Here is a 27,880-nt window from a genome sequence, read left to right on the forward strand (position 1 = left end):
TGATTGCCTCAGGCCATGCTTCACACAGCAGCCAGATGCCACTTGTGAAAGCAATGCCAGGCTCTTGCTTAAAACCCTCTGGTTATTGCCCTGCGCATTCGGATGAAAACCCAAGTTGCTCACCCGTTTAAAGGGTGAGGTGCCCCCTGCTCCCCTCCCTGTCTTGGTCCTCGCTCCCCTTTAGTAATGCGGCTGCTGACACGGTCACTTGATTCTTTCGGTTCCTCCGCCCAAAGGCTTTTCTCTACCCGGGACACTTGCATCCTGGCTCCTGGTTTAAATTGAAGCTTAAATGTCAGCTCACCTCAAGAAAGCTCCTCCTAACCACACAATTACTTCCTATCGTGTTGCTCAGTTTAATTTGTACACATGACTGCAGTTTGCTTTGTCTTTTCTGTTTTCTGTTTCTTTGAGCTAGAATGTAAATTTCACAAGAGCCAGGATCTTGTTTGTCCTGTTCTCTGCTGTATTCCTGTAACCTACAAAAATGACTAGCACGTAACTGGTGTTTAATAAATATTTGTTGAGCAAATGAATAATAAAAAAGAATATAATCAATATTCTGTCTTCCTTCTTGCCAGGACTAACATATTTCTGCCTCCGGGTGTATCACAGTAAAAATGTCTGGCTCTCTCCTCACAGGGAGAAGCGGTGCGTCTATCTAGACAGTTACCCATGTACTTACCGAAAGAGGACATCCAAGACCTCATCTACAGAATGAAGCAGCAGTTTGGAAATGAAATTAAAGGGTGTGTGCATGGTCGCCCATTTTTTCATCATTTAACTCATCTTCCAGAAGCTACATGATTAAACATATTTAAGAAAATTAGTTACTGTTGAAATTGATTTGGTCATAAATAATACGAATCAGTGTTTGAACTATCTCTGATCAGTGTTCATTGGTTCACTTATTTTAAGTGAAGATTTACTGGCTTGTTTATATATTGAAAAATGTTTTAAACTGTAGAAAACTTAAATAAACTAATATAGACTATTCATTTTATTTTGAAGAACCAGCCTTTATAATTGGTTGTAAGCAACAAAATTGAAAATCCATAGCATTCTTGGGTGGTTGATTTACTAGGTGCTAGGAAATGAACTGTGTCTCCCAAGTTAATACATTGAAGTCCTACCCCCATGTGAGGTGTTTGAAGAGGCAATTAGGTGAGAGGAAGTCCTAAGCGGGCACCGTCACCGTGGCATTATCGCCCTTATAGGACAGTTGGCTAGTTCTCCGTTTCTCCTCCCGGCACCCTGCCCCCAGTGTGAGGTATGGAGAGAAGGTGGCCTTCATCAGAAACCGATCAGACTGTACCTTGATCTTGAACTTTTGGCCTTCAGAACTCAGAATATCTGTAGTTTAAGTCACTAGTCTATAGTATTTGTTAAGGCAGTCTGAGCTGACTAAGATACTGGCTTAGCCCTGTGCAGGGAGAAATCATACTCGGCTGGCATATCTGACAAGCTGTCAATCATTGCTCAAAGGCTGGTGAGACAGGAAGTGGGACAAAGTGAGAAAATGAAGAGGAAGAAAAAAGATAACTGAAAATTCTGCCTTTTACCACTCTTATATGGACATTATTGGGCTTTGTGGTTAAAATTTGTCAGAGGGCATGGGAAGTTCTTTATTTATTTTTTTATTGATTTCAGAGGGGAAGTGAAAGGGAGAGAAAGAGAAACATCAATGATGAGAGAGAATCACTGATTGGCTGACTCCTGCACACCCCCCACTGGGGATCGAGCCCACAACCCAGGCATGTGCCCTTGACCGGAATCGAACCTGAGATCTTACAGTCCACAGGCCAATGCTCTATTCACTGAGCCAAACCAGCTAGGGCAAGATCTACATTTTTAACAGAATATTTAAGTTAAGATTATTTGTTCCCCATATGTCCTTTCAAAAAACAGGTCCCACAATGCATCAAAATACTTCATTTATAAAAAATTGAAACATGATTTCCAATGAATATGTTTGTTGTATGAAGTAAAATATACTATAGGATATAGTATCTCCACACTCACACCACCTCCCATATTTCTCAAGGAGAAATTTTTAATTGCTAAGACCCTTGAGTTATATAAGAGGTGCAAGTTGTGATACCTGGAATTCTCCCTGTAGCCAGGCCTTTCTCCTGTCAACACTGCCTTGTTTTCCAGAACCCAAATACTATTTTTTCCTCATTAACCCCTTTAAAAATTGGGGGTCCTTCTCAGAGAGACCTTTCTGGGAGAAATATTTTTTAATTTACTGGGTAAATTGAGAAAAGCTCATGGAGATAAAGAGGATGATGAAATTTGCATCTTTACATTTGAACCAGCCCTAAGCGAAATTTTGGGCTCATTTTCTAGCTGAATCTGTGTGTGATTGTTTAAGATGTCCTACAACGACCTCTGGGGTGAATAAATAAACACATTTCTCTTTCCAGTTCTGGATTCTGCCAATCAGGTTAGCAGTAATGAGAGCAGGTATTTGCCACCTGTTTGCTGAGTACATGGTGCATTACCTTGCATGATCTTGTTTGATCTTCACAGTAAACTTAGGATTGTGGGTACTATTGAGACTTATGCCAGAACTCAAGTTCTTTACCACTGTTACCCACCTGCAATGAAGAATAAGCCCTAAAGAGTCATTAGGGTCAACGTAAGGGGGGAAATGAAAGTATAAAGGACTCCTGATGCCATTCTTGGGGATGTTAGATCAACTCCGGGCTACAACGTTTGTTTCTAAGCGGGGGTCTGGGGCAGTAGCAGTGGGCGGGATCAGGGCCAGTTTAGTTTTCCTTACTGATTCTTACTAAAATCTGCCATCTCTGTAACCAAAAAAAACCCTCAAGTTTAAGCCCTCACCCTGACCATACTTTTAGACATTTAATTCTTCATCTCTGAAATGAAGATGTTGAATTTGACCCCCATGTACACAATCATAAGATTCTGTAATGTTTCTTCCTTTTTTGTTGTGAATATTTATTAGCAGGAATGGAATGACCTCTTTTCAGGTAATTACCACTACATTACTTATTGACCATATTTAAATGCTCGTGAGCTAGCCCACTTTTTCCATAAAATCTTTTAAATGAATGAGAAGAAAAGTAGATTTCTTCCACCCTACGCCATTGAACTTGTAGTCCCTATAACAAACCCTCCCTTGGCACTTCAGTGGTATACTCATTCCTTTGCCTAGTCAGCATCATTTAGTGAATGTCACACTCAGTGCTGAACACAATACAGAGAGAAGACATCCCTGGCCCTCCAGGGGAGAAAAACTTGCAGTGTGAAGTATTATGAGGACATGTATATATTGTGGGAGCATACAGGGGTATCCACTCCCCACTGGGAGAAATCGATGGGAGAAATTGGAAGAAAGGAAAGGGCAGTGTTCCAGGCAGAGGGAACAGCAGGTGCCAGCTCATTGGTGAGCGCAAGGAATTCTGTATCACTAGATCCTGAGTAAATGAAGAGTGGGTTAGAGTGATAGGCAGTGCCTTGATCATAAAGTTCTCATAAGCCCCTAAGGATTGGGGAAATCTTATCCTAAGGATTGTGAAAAACATTAGGTTTGTGTGTGTGTGTGTGTGTGTGTGTGTGTGTGTGTGTGTGTGTGTGTTAAATATATTTTTATTGATTTCAGAGAGGGAGGGAGAGAAACATCAATGATGAGAAAGAATCACTGATTGGCTGCCTCCTGCACACCCCACACTGGGGATCACTCCCACAACCCAGGCATGTGCCCTGACCAGGAATCGAACCATGACCTCCTGATTCCTGGGTCAACACTCAACCACAGCCATACCGGCTGGCAAAACCATTAAAGTTTGAATTAGGAACGTACACAATAAGGTTCAGAACACTTTAGCCAAATTTAAGTCAGAGCAAGTGAGTAGGCTACTTGAGAATTCAGACAACGTGTGATCCACACTGAGTGAAAGGCTGTGTGGCAACAACGTCTATCTGACAGTTACTGAGGCCCTCGTCGCCTCGCAGTGTACGCTTTAGATTCCCTGGGACGATGCCATAATAGAACCAAACTGGTATCTCCTTATTCTGTTAATTTATGGTGCTAGCAGATTACTGGAGGAATGGAAGGTCATTTGCCATTCCTTTGTGTACTAAGAAGTCAGTATGATTTCAGCCAGTCCTGAGTTCCTTGCAGACTACGAAAACCACTCAATATCTTTTTAAAAGATGATTGAATCTGGTGTTTACATTTTAATCTAGTCTTGTATCTGAGGCCTTTTGGAAACCAACCTAAAGTTTCTATTTGTCCCTTAAATGAAAGATCTTCATTTATAAAGGATTTATATATTCAAATATAATTTTTTAGGTAGCATTTATGTCTAGATCCTTAACAAGACAAAGGAATGGCTGAAAAATTTAGATTTATCTTTAATGTTGAACTTACTTGATTGTTAAGAACTTTCTCACAGGCATTTTAATTATGTTCTGTAATTTAGATCATAAAAATGAATGACAAGAAGAAACAGGCAAGAAATTGTGAATGGATTGATCATATTTTTGGAAGAAAATGGTATGTTTTCAAAAGTTAATTTATTATTTAATTTAGAAGGGCATCTTTATTTTTAAATTTTATCTAAAGACATTGATCAATTATAGCAAATTAACTTGCAAGACAGTGTTGCTATTCTGCCCAAAAATACAGTAGGTCCCCAAGTTACAATGGTTCAACTTGGGATTTTTCGACTATCCATGATGCAAAAGCAATACACATTCAGTAGAAACTACTTTCGAATTTTGATCTTTTTCTGTACTAGTGGTAGGCAGTATGCTGTATGATACTCTCATGATGTGGGCAGCAGTGAGCCACGGCTCCCTCTCGGGCACATGATCATGTTGGTAAACAACTGATACTTTACAGTGTACTATGTTACCAGCAGTTTTTAGTTTGTGTTCTGACAACATTTAAGGTAGATAAGGCTGAGCTATGATATTCGGGAGGTTAGGTTTATTAAGTGCACATTTGACTTAGGATATTTTCAATTGGTGATGGGTTTATCAGGATGTAACCCTAATGTAAGTCAAGGAGCATCTATGTATTATAAGTAATTCACTGATAATGATAGCAAAAAAAAAAAATTTCCATGTGCTTTTACATGTAAATAGCTAAATGTATATAAGGTACTTATTATCTACTTGGGAGTTTGCAATTTTTTTGGCCTTTTCTCCTTAGCTTCCCGAATCACATAAAAATCTGTTATAGATCAAACACTTTCCCACATTCATAGTGATGATCCTTGATGTTCCAGATAAAAACAAGATTTCCTCTCAACACATGCAGTTTCTAACTTGTCAAAGATATTATAGGAGCCATCAAGTTTTAGCTATTTTCACAATTAAAACCAAAGTCAAGTGCAATCTTTCTCTGTTCCCAAAGTTGGAAGAAGAGGACTGCATGTTTTCTGGGTTTCTCCAGATGACGACTTTGAGGATATTCTGTGTATCCTGGTATATGGGTATGGCCTACGCAGCACTTCTCAAACGAGCATGCCTGTGAATCTCCTGGGCATCTTGTAAAAATACCTGGGTAATTCAGTAGGTCTGGGATAGGGTCTGATATTTTGCATTTCTAACAAGTTCTCAGGTGATGCTTATACTACTGCTTTAGGAACCACACTTGTGTTAACAAGGAAGTACATAATCCATTGGCCAAATGCTAGGCTCTTGAGATAGAATACAAATACATTTTTTAACTCAAACATATACTAAAATTTAATCAGAATATGAGTCTGTTTATGGTTCTCCACTTTGGAAAGTTAGACTTGGCTTTTCTCACGGGCATTTTAATTATGTTCTGTAATTTAGATCATAAAAATGAATGACAAGAAGAAACAGGCTTTTCTTATGGGACATCATTCTTTTTTTTCAGAAGTTGGGTTTATATATTCTCAACAATGTTGCTGAGGTAGCTGGCTCCCAAATGGCACGATTATATTTACTGTCTTGTCCACACATTCCTACATCAAGAGGTGGAGTCTCTCCATTCACTGTCTTCAATCTGGGCTAGTTCATGACTACTTTGACCTTTAGGTTATAACAGAAGTGAGTCTCCCTGCCTCCCAAGGCAAAGTCACAGAAGCCTGGCAGCTTTCCTCTGTCTACGTTGAAACAGTTTCTCTGGGTAAGTCAGTTACCTCCTAAGAAGTCAATCTAGCCTGGCCGGTGTGGCTCAGGTGTTGAGCGTCGACCTGTGAACCAGGAGATCACAGTTCAATTCCCAGTCAGGGCCCATGCCCAGGTTGTGGGCTCAATTCCTTGTGTGGAAGGAGGCAGCCGATCAATGATTCATTCATTCTCATTCTCTCTCTCTTTCTCTCTCTCCTTTCTTCTCTGAAATGAGTAAAAAAAGGAGCCAGTCTACCAAGGGCCATGTGGAGAAAGAGATGCTTGACTACTTGGTTCCCTGTTGTTCAGCCATACTAGCTGAGTACCAGATATGGAGTGGTAATACCAATTAAAATTTAGAATTAAATGTAAAATAGTATTAAATATTAAATATTAAAAATATCTCATTACTGAATCAGTTAAGAGAACAACACTGGTAAAAAGGGAGGGGGGACTTTGAAATAAAAATAAAAATGACTTGTACACTATTTCCAAAAAGAATTTGAAGTGGGTTACAAAATGAGATTAAAAACCATTAACAGCCGAAACCGGTTTGGCTCAGTGGATAGAGCGTCGGCCTGCGGACTCAAGGGTCCCAGGTTCGATTCCGGTCAAGGGCATGTACCTTGGTTGCGGGCACATCCCCAGTGGGGGGTGTGCAAGAGGCAGCTGATTGATGTTTCTGACTCTCTATCCCTCTCTCTTCCTCTCTGTAAAAAATCAATAAAATATATTAAAAAAATAAAAACCATTAACATAAAGAAAATATTCAAATTAAATACTAAAGAAAAGAGAAAGTGGAAAGACCTAGAGAAGACACAAAGGAAGCACTGTGAGCGGAGAGCTGCCCCGGAGGCGATAGGAAGAGCTCAGGGTTGGAGGGAGCTGCGCTGTTCCATCACCACGAGAGCTGTGCATTTTTATTTCTTTCTACTCACTCATGCTGTGTAGGACTCTGCACTAATCATTAACCCACTGCCTGGCCAAAACCCACTTTTTGTGTTTTTCAGGACAATAAAGTAACTACTTCTATACCCTAGCTCTCGTGTCAATAACATTCAGTGCTTAGTAGACTTTGTATTACATTTCTTATGTGTAATTTTATTACCTCTGTTAACTTTTTTAAAATTTATTGATATTTAGAGAGAAAGGAAGGGAGATGGAGAGAGAAAGAGAAAGATTGATGTGAGAGCACAACACCCATTGGCTGCCTCCTGCACAGCCCCCACCGGGACCAAGCCCACTACCCAGGCAATACTTATATCTGACAAAATAGACCTCAGAGTGAAGGCCATAACAAGAGATAAGGAAGGCCACTTCATAATACTAAAGGGATCGATACAACAAGAGGATATAACTCTGGTAAACATATATGCACCCAATGCAGGAGCACCCAAATACATAAAAATACTTATGGGAGAGATCAACAGCAATACAATCATAGTAGGGGACTTTAATACCCCACTGATGAATCCTCTAGACAAAAAAATCAGCAAAGAAACAGCAATCCTAAATGTCTCACTAGATCAGATGGACTTAATTGACATTTTCAGAACATTTCACCCAAAGCTACAGAATATACATTCTTCTCAAGTGCACATGGGACATTTTCAAAGATGACCACATATTGGGTCACAGGCAAAGTCTCTCCAAAAACAAGATTGAAATCATATCAAGCATCGTCTTAGACCACAATGGCCTAATATTAAAAATCAACTACAATAAAAACAATCACAAAAATTCAAACACTTGGAGGCTGAATAGCATGCTATTAAACAATGATTGGGTTTATCAAAGAGATGAAAGAAGAAATTAAAAACATCCTGGAAATGAATGACAATGAAAACACAACAATCCAAAACCTATGGGACACAGTGAAAGCAGTCCTGAGAGGGAAGTTCATAGCATTACAGGCCTACCTCAAAAAAACAAGAAAAACTGGTAATAAATTATTTAATTCTACAACGTGAAGAATTATAAAGAGAGCAACAAGAAAAGCCCAGAGTGAGCAGAAGGAAGGAGATAATAAAAATCACAGCAGAAATAAATGAAATAGAGACCAAAACAACAATACAAAAGATCAATGAAACCAAGAGCTGGTTCTTTGAAAGGATCAACAAGATTGATGAACCTCTGGCCAGGCTCACCAAGAAGCAAAGTGAGAGGACCCAAATAAACAAAATCAGAAATGAAAGAGGTGAAATAACAACAGACCCAACAGAAATACAAAAGATTGTTAAAAAAAATACTATGAACAACTCTGCTCCAATAAACTAAACAACCTAGAGGAAATGGACATATTCCTAGAAAAATACGACCTTCCAAAACTCAATCAAGAAGAATAAAAAAATCTCAATAGGCAAATAACTAAGGAGGAAATTCAAGCAGTCATCAAAAAGCTTCCAGCAAACAAAAGCCCGGGGCCAGTGGCTTCACAGAAGAGTTTTACCAAACATTCAAATAAGAATTAAAACCTACCCTTCTCAGACTATTCCCAAAAATTCAAGAGGAAGGCACACTTCCAAGCTCTTTCTATGAAGCCAGCATTACCCTAATCCCCAAACCAGATAAAGACAACACAATGAAAGAGAATTACAGGCCAATATCGCTGATGAACATAGATGCTAAAATCCTCAACAAAATTCTAGCAAATCGGATCCAGCATTACATCAGAAAGATCATACACCATGACCAAATGGGATTTAACCCAGGGATGCAAGGCTGGTACAATATTCGCAAATCAATAAACGTGATTCATCACATAAACAAATTGAGAGACAAAAATCACATAATCATATCAAGTGATACCGAAAAGGCATTTGACAAAATTTAGCACCCTTTCCTGATAAAGACTCTCAGCAAAATGGAAATGGAGGGATCATACCTCAACATAATAAAAGCCTTATATGACAAACCTACAGCCAACATCATACTCAATGGGCAAAAATTAAAACCATTTCCCCTAAGAATAGGGACAAGACAGGGATGCCCACTTTCACCACTCCTGTTTGACATAGTACTGGAAGTGCTAGCCATAGCAATTAGATAAGAAGAAAAAAGGCATCCAAATTGGAAAAGAAGAAAAAGTGTCATTATTTGCAAATGGCATGATATTATACATAGAAAACCCTAAAGACTCCATTCAAAAAATTACTAGACTTAATAAATGAATTCAGCAATGTAGCAGGATACAAAATTAACAACCAGAAATCTGGCTTTTTTATACACCAATAATGAACTCACAGAAAGAGAAATTAAATAATCCCATTTACCATTGCACCAAAAAAATTAAGATACCTAAGAATAAATTTAACCAAGGATGTAAAGGACCTATACTCAGAAAATTACAGGACACTGAAAAAAAGAGATAGAGGAATACATAAATGAATGGAAGAAAAGATCATGTTCATGGATTAGTAGAATCAAGATCATTAAAATGTCCATACTACCCACAGCAGTCTATTGATTCAATGCAATCCCCATTAAAATACCAACGGCATACTTCAAAGACCTAGAAGAAACTCTACAAAAATTCATCTGGAATAAAAAAAGACCCCGAATAGCTGCAGCAATCTTGAGCAAGAAGGACAAAGTTGGAAAGATCACAATACCATATATCAAGCTATATTACAAAGCCACTGTTCTCAAAACTGCCTGGTACTGGCACAAGAACAGACATATAGACCAATGGAACAGAACAGTGAACCCAGAAATTGACCCAAACCATTATGCTCAATTAATATTTGACAAAGGAGGCAAGAGCATACAATGGAGTCAAGATAGTCTCTTCAATAAATGGTGTTGGGAAATTTGGACAGATACATGCAAAAAAAATGAAACTAGACCACCACCTTACACCATTATAAACTCAAAATGGATAAAGGACTTAAACCTAAGACGGGAAATCATAAAAATCCTAGAAGAAGCCATAGGCAGCAAAATAGCAGACATTTGTCGTAGCAATATCTTTACCAATACAGCTCCTAGGGCAATGGAAACTAAGGAGAAAATAAACAAAATACATCAAAATAAAAAGCTTCTGCACAGTGAGAGAAACCATCAACAAAACAAGAAAGCCTACTGCATGGGAGAACATATTTGCCAATGTTATCTCCAATAAGGGTTTAGTCTCCAACATTTACAGGGAACTCATACAACTTAACAAAAGGAAGATAATCCAATCAAAAAATGGGCAAAGGTCCTAAATAGACACTTTTCTAAAGAAGACATAAGGAAGGCCAAGAGACATATGAAAACATGCTCAAAGTCACTAATCATCCAAGAGGTGCAAATTAAAACGACAATGAGATACCATCTCACACCTGTCAGAATGTCTATCATTAACAAATCAACAAGTGCTGGTGAGGATACGGGAAAAAAGGAACCCTCGTGCACTGCTGGTGGGAAAGCCTACTAGTGCAGACACTGTGGAGAACAGTATGGAGTTTCCTCAAAAAAGTAAAAATGGAACTCCCATTTGACCCAGTGATCCCACTTCTAGGAATATATCCCAAGAAACTAGAAACACCAATCAGAAAGGACATATGCACCCCTATATTCATAGCAGCACAATTTACCATAGCTAAGATTTGGCAACAGCCTAAGTAACAGACAAGTGGATTAGAAAACTGTGGTACATCTACACAATGGAATACTATGCTGTGGTAAAAAAGAAGGAATTCTTACCATTTGCAACAGCATGGATGGACCTGGAGAGCATTATGCTAAGCAAAATAAGCCAGTCAGAGAAAGATAAATATCACATGATCTCACTCATTTGTGGAATATAATGAACAACATAAACTGATGAACACAAATAGAACCAGAGTCATAGAAGCATCGAACAGACTATCCAACCTATGAGGGAAGGCAGGGGGTGAGAGGGTAAGAGATCAACCAAAGGACTTGTATGCATGCATATGAGCATAAACAATGGACACTGATGGGGTGGAGGGGGGGTGGTGAGGGCATTTGCTGGGGAGGTGGGGTGGCTGGGGAGAAGTCAATTGGGGGAAAGGAGACTTGTGTAATACTTTAAACAATAAAGAATTTTAAAAAAAACTTAAACTGCAAACTAATAGAATTTTCATTGGTCTTAATTCATTTCCAAAAGGACTGGAAAAACTATTGTAACAAAAGGACCTGACTCAGTACACTTCACTGCAAAGCTGTAGAGTTTAATTTAAATGTAAAATCATCTATACCTGGGCTTACAAGGAAAAGGAACTATTGGGGGAAGATTTGAATGCTTTGTATAATCTTAAGCAAAATATTCATACTTTATATGTTTTTTCTTAGGTGTATATCTCAAAATATAGACGTAGTCAAGGACTGTAAGTGTACATGTTAGTGAACCTTTTTTTCTAAAGCTATGACAAATGTCTTTACTTTAGAAAAAGAAAAGAAAGTTACTGGGATGCTTTGGACTCCTTTGATATTCTCCCTTAACTTTCCCTCTCTAAGTTTTATATATTAAAAGTAAATATAATGGCCAAATTAAATGTATCAACAATATGCTAATATTCCTCTCTATCTTTTCACTCCATTTCACTACTAATATTTTGTAGTAGTCTTAGCATGTCACTGTTTAATTTATAAAATTTAAAAATTAGTTATTCAGGTTTATTAAATTACTAGAATAGGGTCAGCTTTTTTAATTCAGGACATTTTCAGTTGATTGTGGTGTATTATGTTTTAAAAATAAAAACTATAAAGGTGTCGTTTATGGTGTTCACAAATTTTGGTTACTTTGACATGCTTTAGGTGAGTGATTGAGAGTTTATTATAAAAATATTAGCTTTCCTCGTGAGGGCCTTGGATTACACGCATATGGCTACAGAGTAGCTGAGTATTTGTCAAAATAAATGATAAGCTCAAGCTTCATTATCATGTGTCATTTACACAGTGAATCTGATATAGTGTTACTTCATACTTTTGATGCTCTTTGCAGTAAATTTGATATAGAACAGTTGCTAAAGAAACCCTGTTTAAATGTGTGACCATTTTTATGGAAAACATCTGGGGTAATTATAATTAGTTCAGGATGTGCGCTGTTTAAAAATAATCTTGAGTTCACGGAGGAAGAGCATATCTGTTTCTCAATGACTAGAATGATCCAAATTTGTATAAAAAGTTCTTTAAGTTATTGGTAGCTGTGCTTGGAGTGTAATTTTAGAGTATTCCAAAAGGAAATGAAGAGAGTAACTTTTATGTAAAATGCCAAATTGGCACTTTCCACCTGTTAGTGTGTTTCGCTTAGAACAGCTGTGTCTTTTATTATCAGTAAACAGATGCAGAAAGTAATGGAATGTTTTAAAGCAATATGTTAATCCCGTCTTCCACTCCTGAACTGTCCCACAATATCGTGATTAAATATTGACTGTGCAGCTGTTACTTACAATGATGGAATTTCTTAGTTAATTTCTCCTTCACAGGCCCAAACGTTTTAATATTTAGAGATCTAATTTCTAATCTTAAAGTGTTTCATAATGTAGTTTATTATAATTTGATTTCTAAAGATAAGTTATTTGACTGTTATGGATACAAATTCACATATTTATAAAATTCTTATTGTTTGCATGAATTGACTAATATTCTAAGTAGGATAAATAACTGTTAAAGTATTTAAAATGTAAATTATTCATGAATATAAAGATGATTATTCACTATAATAATTTTGTTTAGTTTTATGCTTGAAAACTGCCATCAATGAACTAAATAGGAACTTATGATTTTTTAATCAAATATTTATGGCACAGAGCACATAATACTTTCTTAGGAAATTGACCATATTGAGCAAAAACCTCCTGTAAGTAATTTCAACTTGTAGCCTTTTGCACTTTAATTATGTCCTAATCCTTGCATCTCACCTTATTAAAGAAGATATTTTAATACCACTTCACTTTTATATTTAAGCTCTAAGAGCAGTTTTTTACCTAAGATTATTATTATGATAAATAGCTAATATTTATTGCATTCAATATATGAAAAATATTGTGCAAAGAACTTTATACATATTATAATATTCTTGTCCCCTTTCTAAATGAGGTAATTCAGCCTTAGGGACATGAAGTAAATTGACAGGTCTTATAGCTGGGAAGTGGCGGAGACAATTTCATTAAACCCAGGCCTCAGGCCTCTTGTTCTTAACAACTTTGCCTTTTCCCTGCCGTTAGCATCTAATATCGACATTATACAGGGAAAGTGATGTGCAGTGTGAACTTGGACAGTGTCCTGTGTTTGAAGCCACTGTGTGCATCCCAAAGTGATGATGATACATCCAGTCCTCTTGCCCAAAAAGCAAGCACATTTAACACATGCATGGACGCATGGAGAGATGGAGAGCTCCGATTCCTGGTGTCTCACCCCACGATGACTGTGCCGATGCTCTTTGCCGTCAGGAGTGTCTCACGCTCAGGTCTGCACTGGAAAAGACTCAAATTCCCTTTCGTGACTTTAGCCAATTGTGCTGCTTTGTAGAAACAACTCCCACAACCTCTTCCCTTTCCCAAAAAGAACCTTTTTTTTGAGAGAGAGAGAAATATTAATTCTTTTAAAGATATGTTTCTATATTGTTTTTAAGAGGGAGAGAGAGATAGAAACATCCATGAGAGAGAAACATCAGCACAGATCAGCTGCCTCCTGCACGACCCACACTAGGGATTGAGCCCGATACCCAGGCTTGTGCCCTGACCAGGAATCGAAACAGTGACGTCTCGGTCAGAAATTAATTATTTCTATACTCTTATTTTGTCATTTGTCATAGGAAGTATCCCATTGTATATATGAAGAAACTAAGACTCAAAATTTTTTAAATAAATTGGCCCAGATCACAGTAAGTAAATGACATTTGTATGCATTTAATTTGTTAGAAAACTAGAAATCTAGAAGTATTCAGCTAATTATTTTTGTAGAAAGTTTTGCAATTTCCACCTGTACCAGATGGTTACATCAGTGTAGTTTCTCTCTTGACAGTGATGAGACTGTTTATAAGATTAACGAGGATCAGCGATGTCATAAGGTACAGCTAGAAGAAATTGAATAATGTAGAGATCCATTACAAGGTGGTTCTTAAGAGAAAAAGTGTTCTTGCATGCAAGCTGTCTGAAATATCATAAAGATAGGCATCTTTTTGCATGCAGTAATATGAAACATCATATTCCACGTTATCAGAGCTTTTAATGAATATTTCACATATTTTACTAAATGTAATTAGTTATCCTACATTCAGCATTACAGTTTTATCCAAATTGTTTCTTGTGTGTCTTCATCAAAACTAATTACTTAACACAAAGAACATGAGCTAAACGATGAAACGATATTTTATGCAGTACAGACATTTCTCAGGCAGAATTATTTGGTAGGTTTTTTTTCTTTGCATTTTTTAAGACTTTTTTTATTTTATTCTTTTTTGTTGATCTCAGACAGGAAGGGAGAGGGAGAGAGAGATAGAAACATCAATGATGAGAGAGAATCATTGATCGGCTGCCTCTGGCACATCCCACACTGGGGATCGAGCCCAAAACCCGGGCATGTGCCCTGACCTGGAATCAAACTGTGACCTCCTGGTTCATAGGTCAATGCTCAACCACTGAGCCATGCTGGCTTTTTAAAAATATATTTTTATTGATTTCAGAGAGAAAGGGAGAGAGAGAGAGAGAGAGAGAGAGAGAGAGAGAGAGAGAGAGAGAGGAGAGAGAAAAACATTAATGATGAGAGAGAATCATTGATCAGCTGCCTCCTGCACACCCCACACTGGGGATCAAGCCTGCAACCGGGCACGTGCCCTTGACTGGGAATCGAACTGTGACCTCCATAGATCAACGCTCAACCACTGAGCCATGCCAACCAGGCCATTGTTGAAGAATTTTTAAAAGTGAAAGTTGATTTTGAGATCATTTAGATTTGCATGTAATTTTAAGAAATGGTAAAACAGAGAGCCCATGTACCCTTTACCCCAGTCAAACTCCATAGCACAGTATCCCAGCCAGGACTCTGATGGCGAAACAGTCAGGGTACAGGCACTTCCGTCACCACGGGGATCCCTCGTGTCACCTTTCACAGCTGTGTGCTTCCACGCCACCCAGTCCCTTGGCCACGATAGTGGCTCATCTGTTCTCCACTCCTGTACTGTTGTCATGTCCAGCATGGGATTTCCTATATGGACAGTCATGTCATCTGCCAGTAGGGAGCGTGTCCTTCTTTTCGGTCCCTATGCATTTGGTTTGCCTTTTCTGCCTGGTTGCCCTGGCTGTACCTCCAGCACTGGGTTAGAGTAGGGGTCACATCCTTTCCTTGTTCCCATTTTAGGGCAAAAGTGTTCCGTTGTGCAATGAATTGTAGGTTTTTATAGATACTCTATCAGCTTGAAGAAGTGCCCTCTTCCCTATTTTTCTGAGTTTTCTAAAATGAAATGGGTATTGAATTTTGTCAAATGCTTGTTATGCATCAGTTCATATGGTGATATTTCTTTATCTTGTTAACATGCAGGAATACATTGATTTTCAAATAGTGAACCAGCCTTGTGTCCCTGGAATAAACTTCAGTTGGTCATTGTGAGTAAATCTTTTTATATATTGCTGAGTTCTAGTTGCTAATGCTTTGTTAAGAATTTCGGTGTCTATATTCATGAGGGGTATTGGTCTGTAGTTTGCTTCTTTTGTACTGTCTTTGTGGTTTGTGTCAGGGTATCACTGACTTCATAAAATGAATTGCAGCGGCCACAGAAACCAAGATGAATGTGCATATTGTGAGCTGCTACGTTTGTGACAGTTTGTGACACTGCAGTAGACAGTGAGCAGAGTGCCCGAATATCCACTCCCACTTTCTGCACACAGTGGCCTCGCCTCCTCCTTCCCCTCCCCCTTCCCCTCCCACCCGGTGGGCTTGTCGGGAGGAACCCTTTTGTCCATTGTCTGCTGTGATCTCTGGACTTCCTGCCCGAAGGTTCTTGTCCATGGCCACATTTAAAGTGCACGTTCAAGAGTATGCTCTCGGTGGATCCACTTTCTGCTGGTGCGTTTTTGGTAGCTCATCGCCTACTTTAGTGGTTAAATAAGGAAGGAATGTGACTTCTTTCAAAAATCCTCTCAAATCTCAGGCTTCCCATTCAGCTGAGTCTAGTTTGTCGCAAGTGTGGGTAACCATAGCCCAAACCTCAGCTGGACATAGGCCTTTCTTCCGGTGCCACGTGCTTGCTGCTGCCTGGCTTTCCTTTCCTTCAGCGTAAGGAGCGACTGGGAGCGGTGAATGCTGCATTAGAAACGCAGAAAGAACCCGGGCCAGGAGGACAGTCACTTTTTCCTTCTAGAACATCTCCACTGCAGATCATGAGAATCTACTCCAGATGGTGGGATGCACACAGCGTGAGGATCCTTTCCATGGAGGTCATGGAGAAGGAACACAGATCAGTCCCACTTCTGTCTCGAGCAAACGGTGGTGCCATTTTCAGGAGGGAATACAGGAAGAGCAGTGTCAGGGGAGGCAGGAAGCATAGGGGTCGGAGAGGATGATTTTAATGTCTGGCTTGCAGAGTTAGAGGTTTCTGAAAGACAGCTAACCAGATACGCCCACGAGTCCATTAGTGGGTATGGACTTCAGGAATAGTTTAGGATAGGAGTTTTTTTGGATTCATTCCCATATGTGCAACGCATGGTTTCTGAAGACAGGACTGTGGGATAAAATCACCAAGGGATAGTGTGTATAATGAGGAGAGATTACGTGGGCCTAGGACCGAATCTTAGAAATAACAATTACGCCTGGGTCTCAGGCTCAATCCCCAGTAGGGAACATGCAGGAGACAGCCGGTTGATGATTCTCACATTGATGTTTCTCTTTCTTCCTCTCCATTCCTCTCTATCTCTCTTTTTAAAAAAAGAAATAAAAGAAAATCTAGTTTAAAAAAGAGAAATGAGTAAAGAAAGGGGAACGTGCAAAGGATACGAAAGCAGAATAAAGAAAAGAGGAAAATAAGAAAATATAGATGATCAAAGCCGGGAGAAAAGAATGTTTTAAGAAGGCAGAGTCTGTGTTATCGAACACCATATCAACATTAAGGACAAAACATTAGTGAAAAGTAAACATATGATCTTGCTGAAAAAATGATTTTAGTGAAGTGATAGTAGAAACCTGCTTATACTGGAATAATGTGTGTGTAGAAAAGAGAAATCTGACTTGAAATTAATTTAGGTACTTTTTATTCCCTTTTGTCCCAGTTTTCTAGTTGACAACTTTTGCAGTGTTTATTCTTGACATTTGGTTGTTCACGTATGGCTGGAATGTATAGGCACTTTACAATTTATTTTCCTAAGGCCGAACCCACTACATCTCACTCATCGCAGGACTTTCCATTTCATTCTGTGGGAACGACTGTACTTGTTCCACATCCTCAGAGAGATGGCCAACATGTTGTCTGTGTTCTCTTGAGTGACCTTAACTTTGAAATACCTTTTCTGCTTTAACTAGTACTCAAGCTGAAATATGAGCTCTGTTATCTTTTCTTCTCTGCTAACTACAAAAGTTTAGAATAACTTATATTATGCACTTTTGGTCAAGGAGTGAATACTTGTTTGAGTGATGTAGGAGTTTTTTTATGAAAATTAAATTAATAGTTGAATGCTCACATTGCAAAAATTAAGTGAAAAGCTCTGGGCTGGGGTGGCTCAGTTGGTTGGAGCATCGTCCTGTACACCAGAAGGTGGCCAGTTCAATTCCCAGCCAGGGCACATCCCCAGGTTGCGGGTTCCATCCCTGTCAGAGGCGTGTACGGAGGCTACTGATCAGTGTTCCTCTCCCTCTTTCTCTTTCTGGTGGAAACAACTAATTTTATGCAACTTTTTTATTCTTTTCTTTTTTAATGTGAAATAACATTGGACTTAAAAAAGAGTTGCAAAAATAGTACAATGATTTCTGTATGCCCTTTACTCCAAATATTAAATACTGAACCATATTTGCTTTAGCATTTTCTCTCCTTTCTTTTCTCTGAAACTTTTAAAAGTCTTGAGATTACACACAAATGCCCCTGAACCTCTTAAAACTTCATTGTGTGTACCCTAAAAATAAGGAGTCTCACTATCTCAATACAATTATGAAAATCAGGAAATTGACATTGACATAGTGCTATTATCTAATCTATAAACCTGTGCCGTCCAATATGCTAGTCACTAGCCAAATGTAAGTGTGGCTATTTACATTTGAATTAATTAAAATTAAGTTAAAGACTCAGTTTCTCCGTCACACTGGTCACATTTCAAGCACTCAGCACCCAGTGACTGTCGTATTGGAGGACACAGATGTACAGACCATTCACATCATTGCATAAATTTCTGTTGCACAGTAATGTTCCAGACCAGTGGTTCCCAACCTTTTTATGGCCATGCCCCACCTAAGCATCTCTAAGATCCCGATGTCCCCCGTGACATATAATTCTTATTATTCACAAAGTGAGCTCCTATTCACAGGAAGGAAGCCTAAAAGGCCATTAACTGCCGAAACCGGTGTGGCTCAGTGGATAGAGCGTCGGTCTGCGGACTGAAGGGTCCCAGGTTTGATTCCGGTCAAGGGCATGTACCTTGGTTGCGGGCACATCCCCGGTGGGGGGTGTGCAGGAGGCAGCTGATCGATGTTTCTCTCTCATCGATGTTTCTGACTCTCTATCCCTCTCTCTTCCTCTCTGTAAAAAATCAATAAAATATATTTTTAAAAAAATAAAAATAAATAAAAGGCCATTAACTTGGTCTAAACAAGCTTTCAAAGAACATGGCATTCATGAAAGAGAAAAATAAAAGAACAAAAGGACAGTTGAAGGGCTGAGGAAGAAATCGCTAAGAAATTGTTTAAAAAATAATAATAATATGAAGTGATATGAAAAAATAGCAAATAAAGTTTCAAAACATATAATAGAGAACTGAAATCCCTAAATATGTCACAATATATATTTATATACTATATATGAGGCCCCTAGAACCATAAGAAATGCCAAAAATTCACTGTTAATAACTCATTCTCAATTGCCCCCCTTAAAATTCAAATTGCCCCCCTGTGGGGCTGGTGCCCCACTTTGGAAACCACTGCTCTAGACATTCAAACTGTGCCAGTTGTCCCACCAATGTCCTTTCTAGAAAAAGAAAAAAGAGTCATTCCAAATTTTGTTACGTATTCCACTGTCCTCACTTTGGTCCAGGACCCCTGATTCATTCAGTTGTCACATCTCTGTTAGTCTCCAGTCTGGGGTATTCATGACAAATTACTTTTTTTGTAATTCTATCATTTCTACCACTTTATTAGTTGGAATTCTATTTTAAGAAAAAAGGTTTTCTCCTTTATTTATTTACTCTTATTGGTAGGTGCTCATGAAGTCTTTCATTCTGTAGTTAAATCCATTGCTGTCAGTTATTTATGCTCAAATCATCCCAGATGTGAAGAGTAAGAGCCCTCTAGGCTGGTTTATATGCTGATTGGACAGATCCCCTAATAAAAATGGGGTTGTTCTGCAGTGTTGGTACCATTCAATTAATTAAAAATCATATGGTTCATGGCGTTTTTTATCTATTGAACCATAAAGCTATTTAAAATATCGGAATCATCATTATATTCCTAAAAAGCAAAGATTATTCATCATGTGCTTATCTGTATTTCTAGATTATCCTCCATCTCTTGCCCATTGTTAAGAACAATATATTTTCACTGACATTGCTTTGTTATCCTTAACTTGAGCAAAAGTTCACTGCTTCATATTCACTTTTCAGCTTTGAGAGAGCTTTCATATAATCAGTATTTCGTTATTTTCCGTTAAGTGCCTTTACTAATGTTAGTGCTTGTGAAACAAGGTTAACACTACATAAGAGTTGAAATTGGCATTTATTCATGTACAGAAGTCTTTCTCAAAAAGATTCCTAGTCTTGGGGCGGAGCAAGACTATGAGGGAGGGGTGGGAGCAGCTTCCAGGAAGTCTAAGCCGCCTACCCAGTGCCCCGCACTATGTGGGCCCTGCTGGTGCTCAGTAACTATCTGCCGGACGAATGGGTAACAGCGAGAGGAGGGCTCCCCGACAACTTCTTTTCTCCTAAATTCCTTTAGATTATTTTTAACTTACTAGTTTTTCACATCCGGGCCATTTTTACTTTTAACATTTTGCTGCCTAAATATCTCTAATTATCTATTAAAGCATTCCCAAACTGTGTTCTGGGGGGAGGGGGAGGGGGAGAGGGGGAGGAGGTGGTGTTGACATTTTCAAAGCGGGGTAGGAATTCCCTGTAGAACAAATGAGGGTGGTTATTTTTCTGCACTTTGCTCACAGAGCCTTCCGTATGTTTTTGCGCACTGTGAACCCCTTAGGGAAGGACAGCGCCCCGGATATGACATGTCCTAAGAGGTCTATTGATGGCCTCTAAAGCGGAGCCTTGAAATGGAAATGGCCATGAGAAGATTACTCATCTAAACATGTCACATACTCACCAGGCAAACTTAATGCCGTTTGCAAAATCACTCAGGTTCTCTGCAAGCCATTCCGTACACCTTGGTAGAAGATATTTTGTAGCCTAATAGAAAAAGTAGTAGAAATTTTAAACATTCAAGGAATGTTGAGTCATTCTTTTAATTATACCTCGTAAGAAAAAGGTCCGTAGAAATAGAACCAAGAGGAGTCTATATAAATAGCAATGTGAAGAAGAGTGGATTCCTTTTCAGCTGTAACATCACATTTTTTGCATGTTGCACACATTGCTTAGCTGTTTCTAAACACATTTCCATTTACGTCATTTGTGAAAACCGCCTAGTCTCATGTTCTGGAAAACGGACAACGTGGTAACGAACAGATGCAGATTCCACAATTGTAATTGGCTTTTCCTCAGAACTGATGCTCTGACTCAGGCGTCGTTCAGGATCTCTGCTTCCCTCCATCACTGCCTGACAATCTGAAAGGCTGTCTCAGAGGAAGCACTCTGGGTGACTTTTAAAATTAGAGCTTATCGCTTTCTGACCTATACATTCTCTAATCACTTGTATTTAACTAGAATTTTATTTTAGCACGCCCTTTTCAACTTTTTTGTCAGATTTGGATTTTATGTGCTTCATTTTCCCTTTGTATTTTCCAGAGAAGCACATCATTTTAAATGTAACCCTCTTTTAATTACATTTTTCTATTTTTTAATTAATACTTTAAAAAAAAACCTAGATATTATAGAATATAATGTATCTGCTTTGTTTTTCACAAATTCAACTTGCTCTCTGAAGAGTAAGTAATAAATATTAGTAGGACCCCAAACAGAAACAAAAAGATGTACTCTCATATTACTTATTTTATTCTGCTGAGATCTTAACAATAACATGGAAATAACTTTATCTTCCAGAATAGGACTAACTTAGGTGACTGAGGGATTTAAAGGGACCAAATACTCTCTCTAAGCATAATGCATATACATTATCAAATAAGATTAAATAAATCCAAAAAGTCCTTGTTTTTGAACAATTTCTATGACAGTTTCTGACTACTGCTAAAATTTGTTATATGAATAGAAAACACAATATTTATTAATGAAGAAATGCTAGTGTTATAATTATTTTGGGGATGTTTGTAGGTTCTTTTCATGAAAGTACCAAAATGCAGAGCAAATGCTCTGGCATATCATTGCCTGTTGTAAGGAAGATTTAATAGCTTGTTATGGACTATTAATATGAACAGAAGTCATTTAGAGTTCAGATGTATATTTAGAACTAACGTGTGCAAAAAGATACAAAGTGAATCAAGAAATTCTAGAAAAGATTATTTGAAAAGGACAAATTTCTATTTTCTGGCTAGCATTAATGAAATAAATATGGAAGAGAGATTTAAAATCTTTATTTGGAAGGATTTTATGAAGAGCCTCAAATAGGAGCTTAAAATTGATAGAATTGAATCAGTGAAAGCATGAAACTTTATCCAAAATGGTAGTTACATAAATACCATTTAATATCAAGTGTTATCTAGGAAATCCAAAAAGATTACAGCTGTTGGTTAGATGATTACCAACTGAACATCTATCTGAGTTTAATAATAAACTGCTATTTGTTACTGCTTACTGTACAGTTAAAATTAGTACATATAAATCCGTTTTCTCTGGTTTTGAAAATAGTTTTTCATAGAGAGGAGAAAAGCTTCAGTTCCAGATACTTTTTTGAGCAAATATTAACAGGAATGCAAGTGAATGGTTTGACATTTAACTTTAATTTGTGGGTTAAAAGGTGTGTATACCGGAAGCACATGCCAAGGGGGTTGCTGCATGAATTTTGCGGCATATGGTAAACTAAAACCCTGTGACCTTTGGTCTTGTTGATCACATGCATGAAGATGATCACCTGTTAATCTCTACTAATCACCGGCACATCCTTGTATAGAAGACAGAATAGTTATTTGTGCTGCATTTGCTCTTTTGGAAAATGCTTCAACAGGAACTTGTGAAAACTATTTTATACTCTTAAGATTGTGGAATATTTTATATGTAAAAAGATAATTTTAAAATAAGAATTAGAATTTCCAACCTGTACATATCTATATATTTTGGGGGGTTTTATGAGTTTATTTTGGATAATAATTTTCTGAAAGTCATAGATGTGAATGACTCTTGTGTTTATCAATAAACATACACACAAGCTTGTACACTTTTGCATATACAATATGTGCTGTTTCTTGTTAGAATTGTGAGGGTGCGGGGAGCACCAGTGCTCTTAGACTTTGATGTGCATGTGAATTACCTGGGGCGCTTGTTAAAATCCAGATTGGAGTCAGTAGTTTTAGGGTGGGGCTCCTAGCTAAGGACTCACCTGTCAGTCTCAGATCAGCAAACTTGTTTTTTAAGTGTTAGGTAGGAAATATTTAAGTGTCTGCAGGTTGAGAAGCAAAATGAATATATTATGTAGTTGTTTATGTAGCAAGAGAAAAAAGCACAAATGTCTACAAATATATTATTGATGAAATTCAAAGTATAATAATAATTAAGTGTTTTTGAGGTCTATCTATATAATGAAACTCTATTCAGCAATAAGAAGAAATGATCTACTGACACAACAGGATTGAACCTCAAAAACAGGCCACGTGAAGGAGGCCTTACACAAAAGCTACATACTACGTGGCTCCATTTACATGAAGTTCTAGAAAGTGCAAACATCAGCAGTGACAGGAAGCCCAGCTTCTCCTGTGCAGAAGGGCAGGAGCCCGGGCTGTCAACTCTGAGAAGGGAGAGGGTTCTCTCTAGCCCACTAGTCCACTGAGGCAGTTGCCGTGGGAGAAGAAACTGGACCAGCATCCTGACCCGGGGCAGAAGCTCCAAGGCAGCAGGCAGGCGAAGACAGTGCCAAGACTGGAGCAGGCACCGTGTGTCTACGGCCATTTAACAACGACGTGCGCCTTCCTAAGCAGCCCGCATGAGAGCGGCTTTGGGGGTGCTCAGGCTTCCTCCTGCCTCTCCTCACTCTGCTCGCACAGGGCAGAGCTCAGCCCCTGGTGCAGAAAGGACGTCTGCTTGCTAATCCAGGGCACCCATGTTCCTGTGACTGTGTACGTGGCCCCAACAGTTCCATGAACAACATTTAAAAAAACCAAGACAAAAACCCACTGCGGAGGCCAGAGGAGAGGAGAGGGTCCTCACGGAGCTCTGTGGGTGGCAGAGCCGATGTGCTGGTGGTCACAAGCGTGCCTGTTTGCAGACCCCGTGGAGCGTGGAGAAGCCCTGACGTGGTGTGTGGGCTCCCAGGCAGCCCTGCGGGATGTGCAGATGGTTAGGAGCTCAGGTCTACGGCCCAAACCCAGCAAAGAGCAGAGGCCTCCGTCCAAGACCCACGTGAGGGAGCCAGGCGAAGCTCGCTCTCCAGCCCCCGCAGCCTTCAGGGAAGCGCATCCATGTTTTTTCTTTTTGGGGTACTCACAATGCTGGGCTTAGAAAGCGCTTTTCATCCCAAGATTATGCATTTGTTTATATCTTTGCTAGTTCTTTTAAGGTTCTATTTTTACATTGAACTTTTTAATTTTTTGTTAAATGAAAGCCAAATATAGAGGATAGAGAAGCATATCTGTATGTAAACTGGATATCTGTTATCAACATTTATTTCACTGTCCTGAAATATTTCCCCAGATACCCTGCTAAGGCCTACAAGTCAGAGTGTCTGTACGGTTACAGATCATCTTACCTTACCCTTCAGTAGAGCATTTGCTGGAAGCACAGAAGGGCAGAGGGTAGCCCTGATTTCTTCCCTTGCCCCCCAGGTGGTCAATGCTATATCCTCAGAGCTTGAGCTTCTGATCTTCCAAATCAGGCCCTTGTGGAATTGAAGCAAAACCATTTTCTCCTGGAGTGAGTCTTGGAGGGAGGGAGCAGAGCAGGGAGAAGGGGGAAGAAAGCTCATACTATGAATATCTATTTTGGAATTCTAAGCCTAGGATTTAGCTCTTTTAAGGTTTTATTCATTCTTTTCCCTGAAGGCAGTACTTATAAATGAAGAGAAATAGGTAAATGAAAGTTAACAAGGAGGAAAGAGCAACCTTTTAATATCTAAAAACATCCCATTATAGTTTTTATGGAAATTTTGAAGAATACTTCCACCATACTTAGGATACAGCCATGTGTCTTTTTAAGAACTTTTTATCTTTTGATGGGGAGGGTCACATCTTACAATTTATTAACTGTACACTCAGTGGGTGTTCCCGTCGTTTTTTTGGCGATCTAACTAGCTGATTCTTGTATAACTATAATAATGATCAGTCTTCACTATATTAGAGTTACTTTTAGTTTAGGATTTGAAAATTGTAGGTTGAATGATGGAAAGGGGAAAAGTGTAAGCTAGAATTAATGTCAAAATAAAAGACAAGAATGTGGTGATAGCAACAGAAATGAGAAATAGGTGGTTAGATGGGTTTTGTTATCTGTGCCAGTCCTAGGAATTGTATCTTCCATTGATGTCAAGGGTCCACTTAAGAATCTGAGAGAGAGCCATGGCAGGTGTGGCTCAGTTGGTTGAGCATCATTCCATGCACCAAAAGGTATCCAGTTTGATTCCAGGTCAGGTCACATGCCCGGGTTGCAGGCTTGATCCCCAATAGGGGGTATACAGGAGGCAGCCGGTCAATGATTCTCTCTCATCATTGATGTTTCTCTCTCTTTCTCAAATCAATAAATAACATATTTAAAGAGAAAGAATCTGAGATAGTAAATTTGGGATAGTTTGCATCTAAAAGGACTTTTCCAAAGGCCTTGCCTATCTAGTTCACCAATATAATCCACATATGTAGTAGAATGCTTGGCACATAGTTACTAAAAAACAACAACAATAATAAAAGCAACTGACATTTATACGGTTTTTACTGCATGTTAGGCAGGCACAGTTATAAGACTTTTACACATATTGATTTGTTCATTCCTCACAACAACCTGTGAGATAGGCATCGTCCGTACCCTCTCTTTACAGATGATGAAACATACACAGAAGATAAATGACTTTTCCAGGGTCTAAAGGCTAGTAAACAATCGTGAAAACCAAGATGCAGGCAAGTCATGTGACTTCAGATTCCAGGTCTTAACCACTTTTGTTTGTTTATTGTTTGTGATGTTGAATGAATGAATGAATGAATCCCACAATTGCATTGCCAAGATGAAAACAGTCAGAGGGTTAGGAGAGATTAGGTGAAGATGTGGTAGGTATATGAACATCCACGTTGAGGATCAAGGTTAGGGAGAAGGCAAGAGAAAGGGAAGAAAAGAGATATAATCCAAGTCAGGTATTTCTAGAAGCAAAAAAACAATTCTTTAAGTCCCTTTTTCCTAACTCTCTTGGTATAAACTTCAAGATGCACATCTACTTCATCAAATTTTATTTTCTTATAAGAAAATTACTTAATGAAGTCACAGTCTTATATAGTTGATTCTAAGTAGCAACCTGATAAATTTGCATATGCACACACACTAGTCACTTAAATCTATGGTAACTTATTTTGCAAATCATTAGTACACATGGTCTGACCAAATTTCTCTTCTGGTTTGTTGATATGTTTATATGAGAAACCATACAAATATATAAACATTAAATCATATTGTGTTGGAATATTCAACAAATTTTTAAAAACTCTTACAAGTAACACATTTTTGCATCATTTTTATCAGTGACTAATCCAGTTCACTTAATTATAATTTTTTTCAGACATCTGTTGGCATATCTCAGAATAATCCATCTGGAATATTGAAGTTTTTTTTAACTTTATTTGTATGCATCTTTGCTCAGAATTAGACCATTCAGTTATGCACTTTTGTGTGTTTATTACTGATGTTTAAATTGCCTTAATCATTACAGCATTCTAGTATGTTTGACCTATACAAAGTTTATCTTTAACCTACTCGGCCAGCACATTTGAATCAGGATGTGATTTAAGAACACCAGATTTCTCATAAACACCATCATGTGACAAAGCAGGAAGAGAAGCTCAAAACGGATTTCATGTCTTTGCTGCACCATCCCACACAGGCAGGGTCTTTAAAAAACGGAATCCAATGTAAGTATCTTAGAACTTAATGTACCTCAGAAAATTAACACAGAACTAGCTGAAACCAGATATATTTGATCTCAGTCACAGTGACTATCATTGTTAACTCTGCTTTGTTCGTTTCCTTGCCTTGTCAAAACTATAATTTTTGTTCTTCTAAATTTGGATATAAGAGATTTTCACAGATGACTTCTAATGTTGAAGTCATCTTCATTTTGGAAGTAACAAGGTCCACAATCTCAAGATCTTCCAAAAATTCTTAAGAATTATGAGGCATTTTCAACTTAATGCTTTACCCTCTTTAAACTTACTTTGCTTAGTATATTTTTAAGAGCAGTTATAAGACTCCCAAACTTTACATAAAAACATAAAATTAGTCTTTTCTGCCCTCTAATAAAATAGCAGTTTACATTCCACATACAGCTACAATATTTTAACATTTTAATAATAATTTTCACTTCCGCTTGAAGAATATCAGACATGGTTTTCACTGTAAAGGTATCCATGCTTGTGGTGTGATGTTAAGATGAGAAAAGTAAAAAATGTCCTCTTTCCCCGCCCTCACTCCCATTACATAGATGCTTCTGTGCTTATGCACACAGATCCCTCTTGATAAACAAATGACCTCAGCTCCATTATCCATTCACATGCTGCAAATGTGTCTTTGCAGCCAATCTTCCCTGGTGTTTTCTTGCAGTTAAGTGATAAGCTATACAAAACTTTTCAGAAATCTGTGCTATTTGTAGCTACAGATTTATCAGCCAAACAAACTAATTTGTTAGTAAGTCAGCTGCCACCAAGAACAGAGAAGAATAATCATTTAAACAATCATTTGAGTCACAATTTTTATATTAACTTGTTTTTAATAAAATATATATTATCATACAATAGAATAACATTTCCCCAATTTCTATAGTATAGTATTATAGCTTTTGTATTAAGAATATTTTTTCATATTTGATAACAGTATGAAAAATACTTTTGAACAAAGAAAAGATGCTTAAATAGTACTACGTTAAAATTAAGAACTGTTCATCAAAAGACATAGAAAGAGTGAAAAGACAAGCCATGGAAAAATATTTTTGTGCCATATAATTCACAAAGGATTAATCTCCAGAATACATAAAGAACCATTCCCCACTCAGCTAAGAAAAGACAAGCAACGCCATAGGAAATAGACAAGAGACTTAACAAGCACTTCACAAGAGCTTATCAATATGACTGATAAACAAAAAGGTACTCAACCTCATTGTTAACTGA

The 27,880-nt window shown here is 38.2% G+C and overlaps 1 protein-coding gene across 10 annotated transcripts in view; it reads left to right on the plus strand.

Moving 5' to 3' along the window:
* The window catches only part of PMS1 (PMS1 homolog 1, mismatch repair system component), a 124,227-nt gene that overhangs the window by 64,486 nt on the left and 31,861 nt on the right, over positions 1 to 27,880 (plus strand). For 2 of the 10 annotated variants that reach the window (XM_079782736.1, XM_079782740.1), the window contains exons 13-16: positions 643 to 749; positions 4,452 to 4,525; positions 13,883 to 13,951; positions 15,607 to 15,671. In XM_079782736.1, the coding sequence (XP_079638862.1) occupies positions 643 to 749; positions 4,452 to 4,458 (114 nt within the window). In that variant the 3' untranslated portion in view covers positions 4,459 to 4,525; positions 13,883 to 13,951; positions 15,607 to 15,671. Of the gene's footprint in view, positions 1 to 642; positions 2,606 to 4,451; positions 4,582 to 5,881; positions 6,228 to 13,882; positions 13,952 to 15,606; positions 15,672 to 25,551; positions 26,034 to 27,880 lie in introns of those variants that run through there. The other 8 variants (XM_079782743.1, XM_079782734.1, XM_079782739.1 and 5 more) reach the window with 7 other exon arrangements.

Source organism: Cnephaeus nilssonii, assembly GCF_951640355.1.
Source record: "Cnephaeus nilssonii genome assembly, chromosome: 10".
In the NCBI taxonomy this organism is placed as follows: domain Eukaryota; kingdom Metazoa; phylum Chordata; class Mammalia; order Chiroptera; family Vespertilionidae; genus Cnephaeus; species Cnephaeus nilssonii.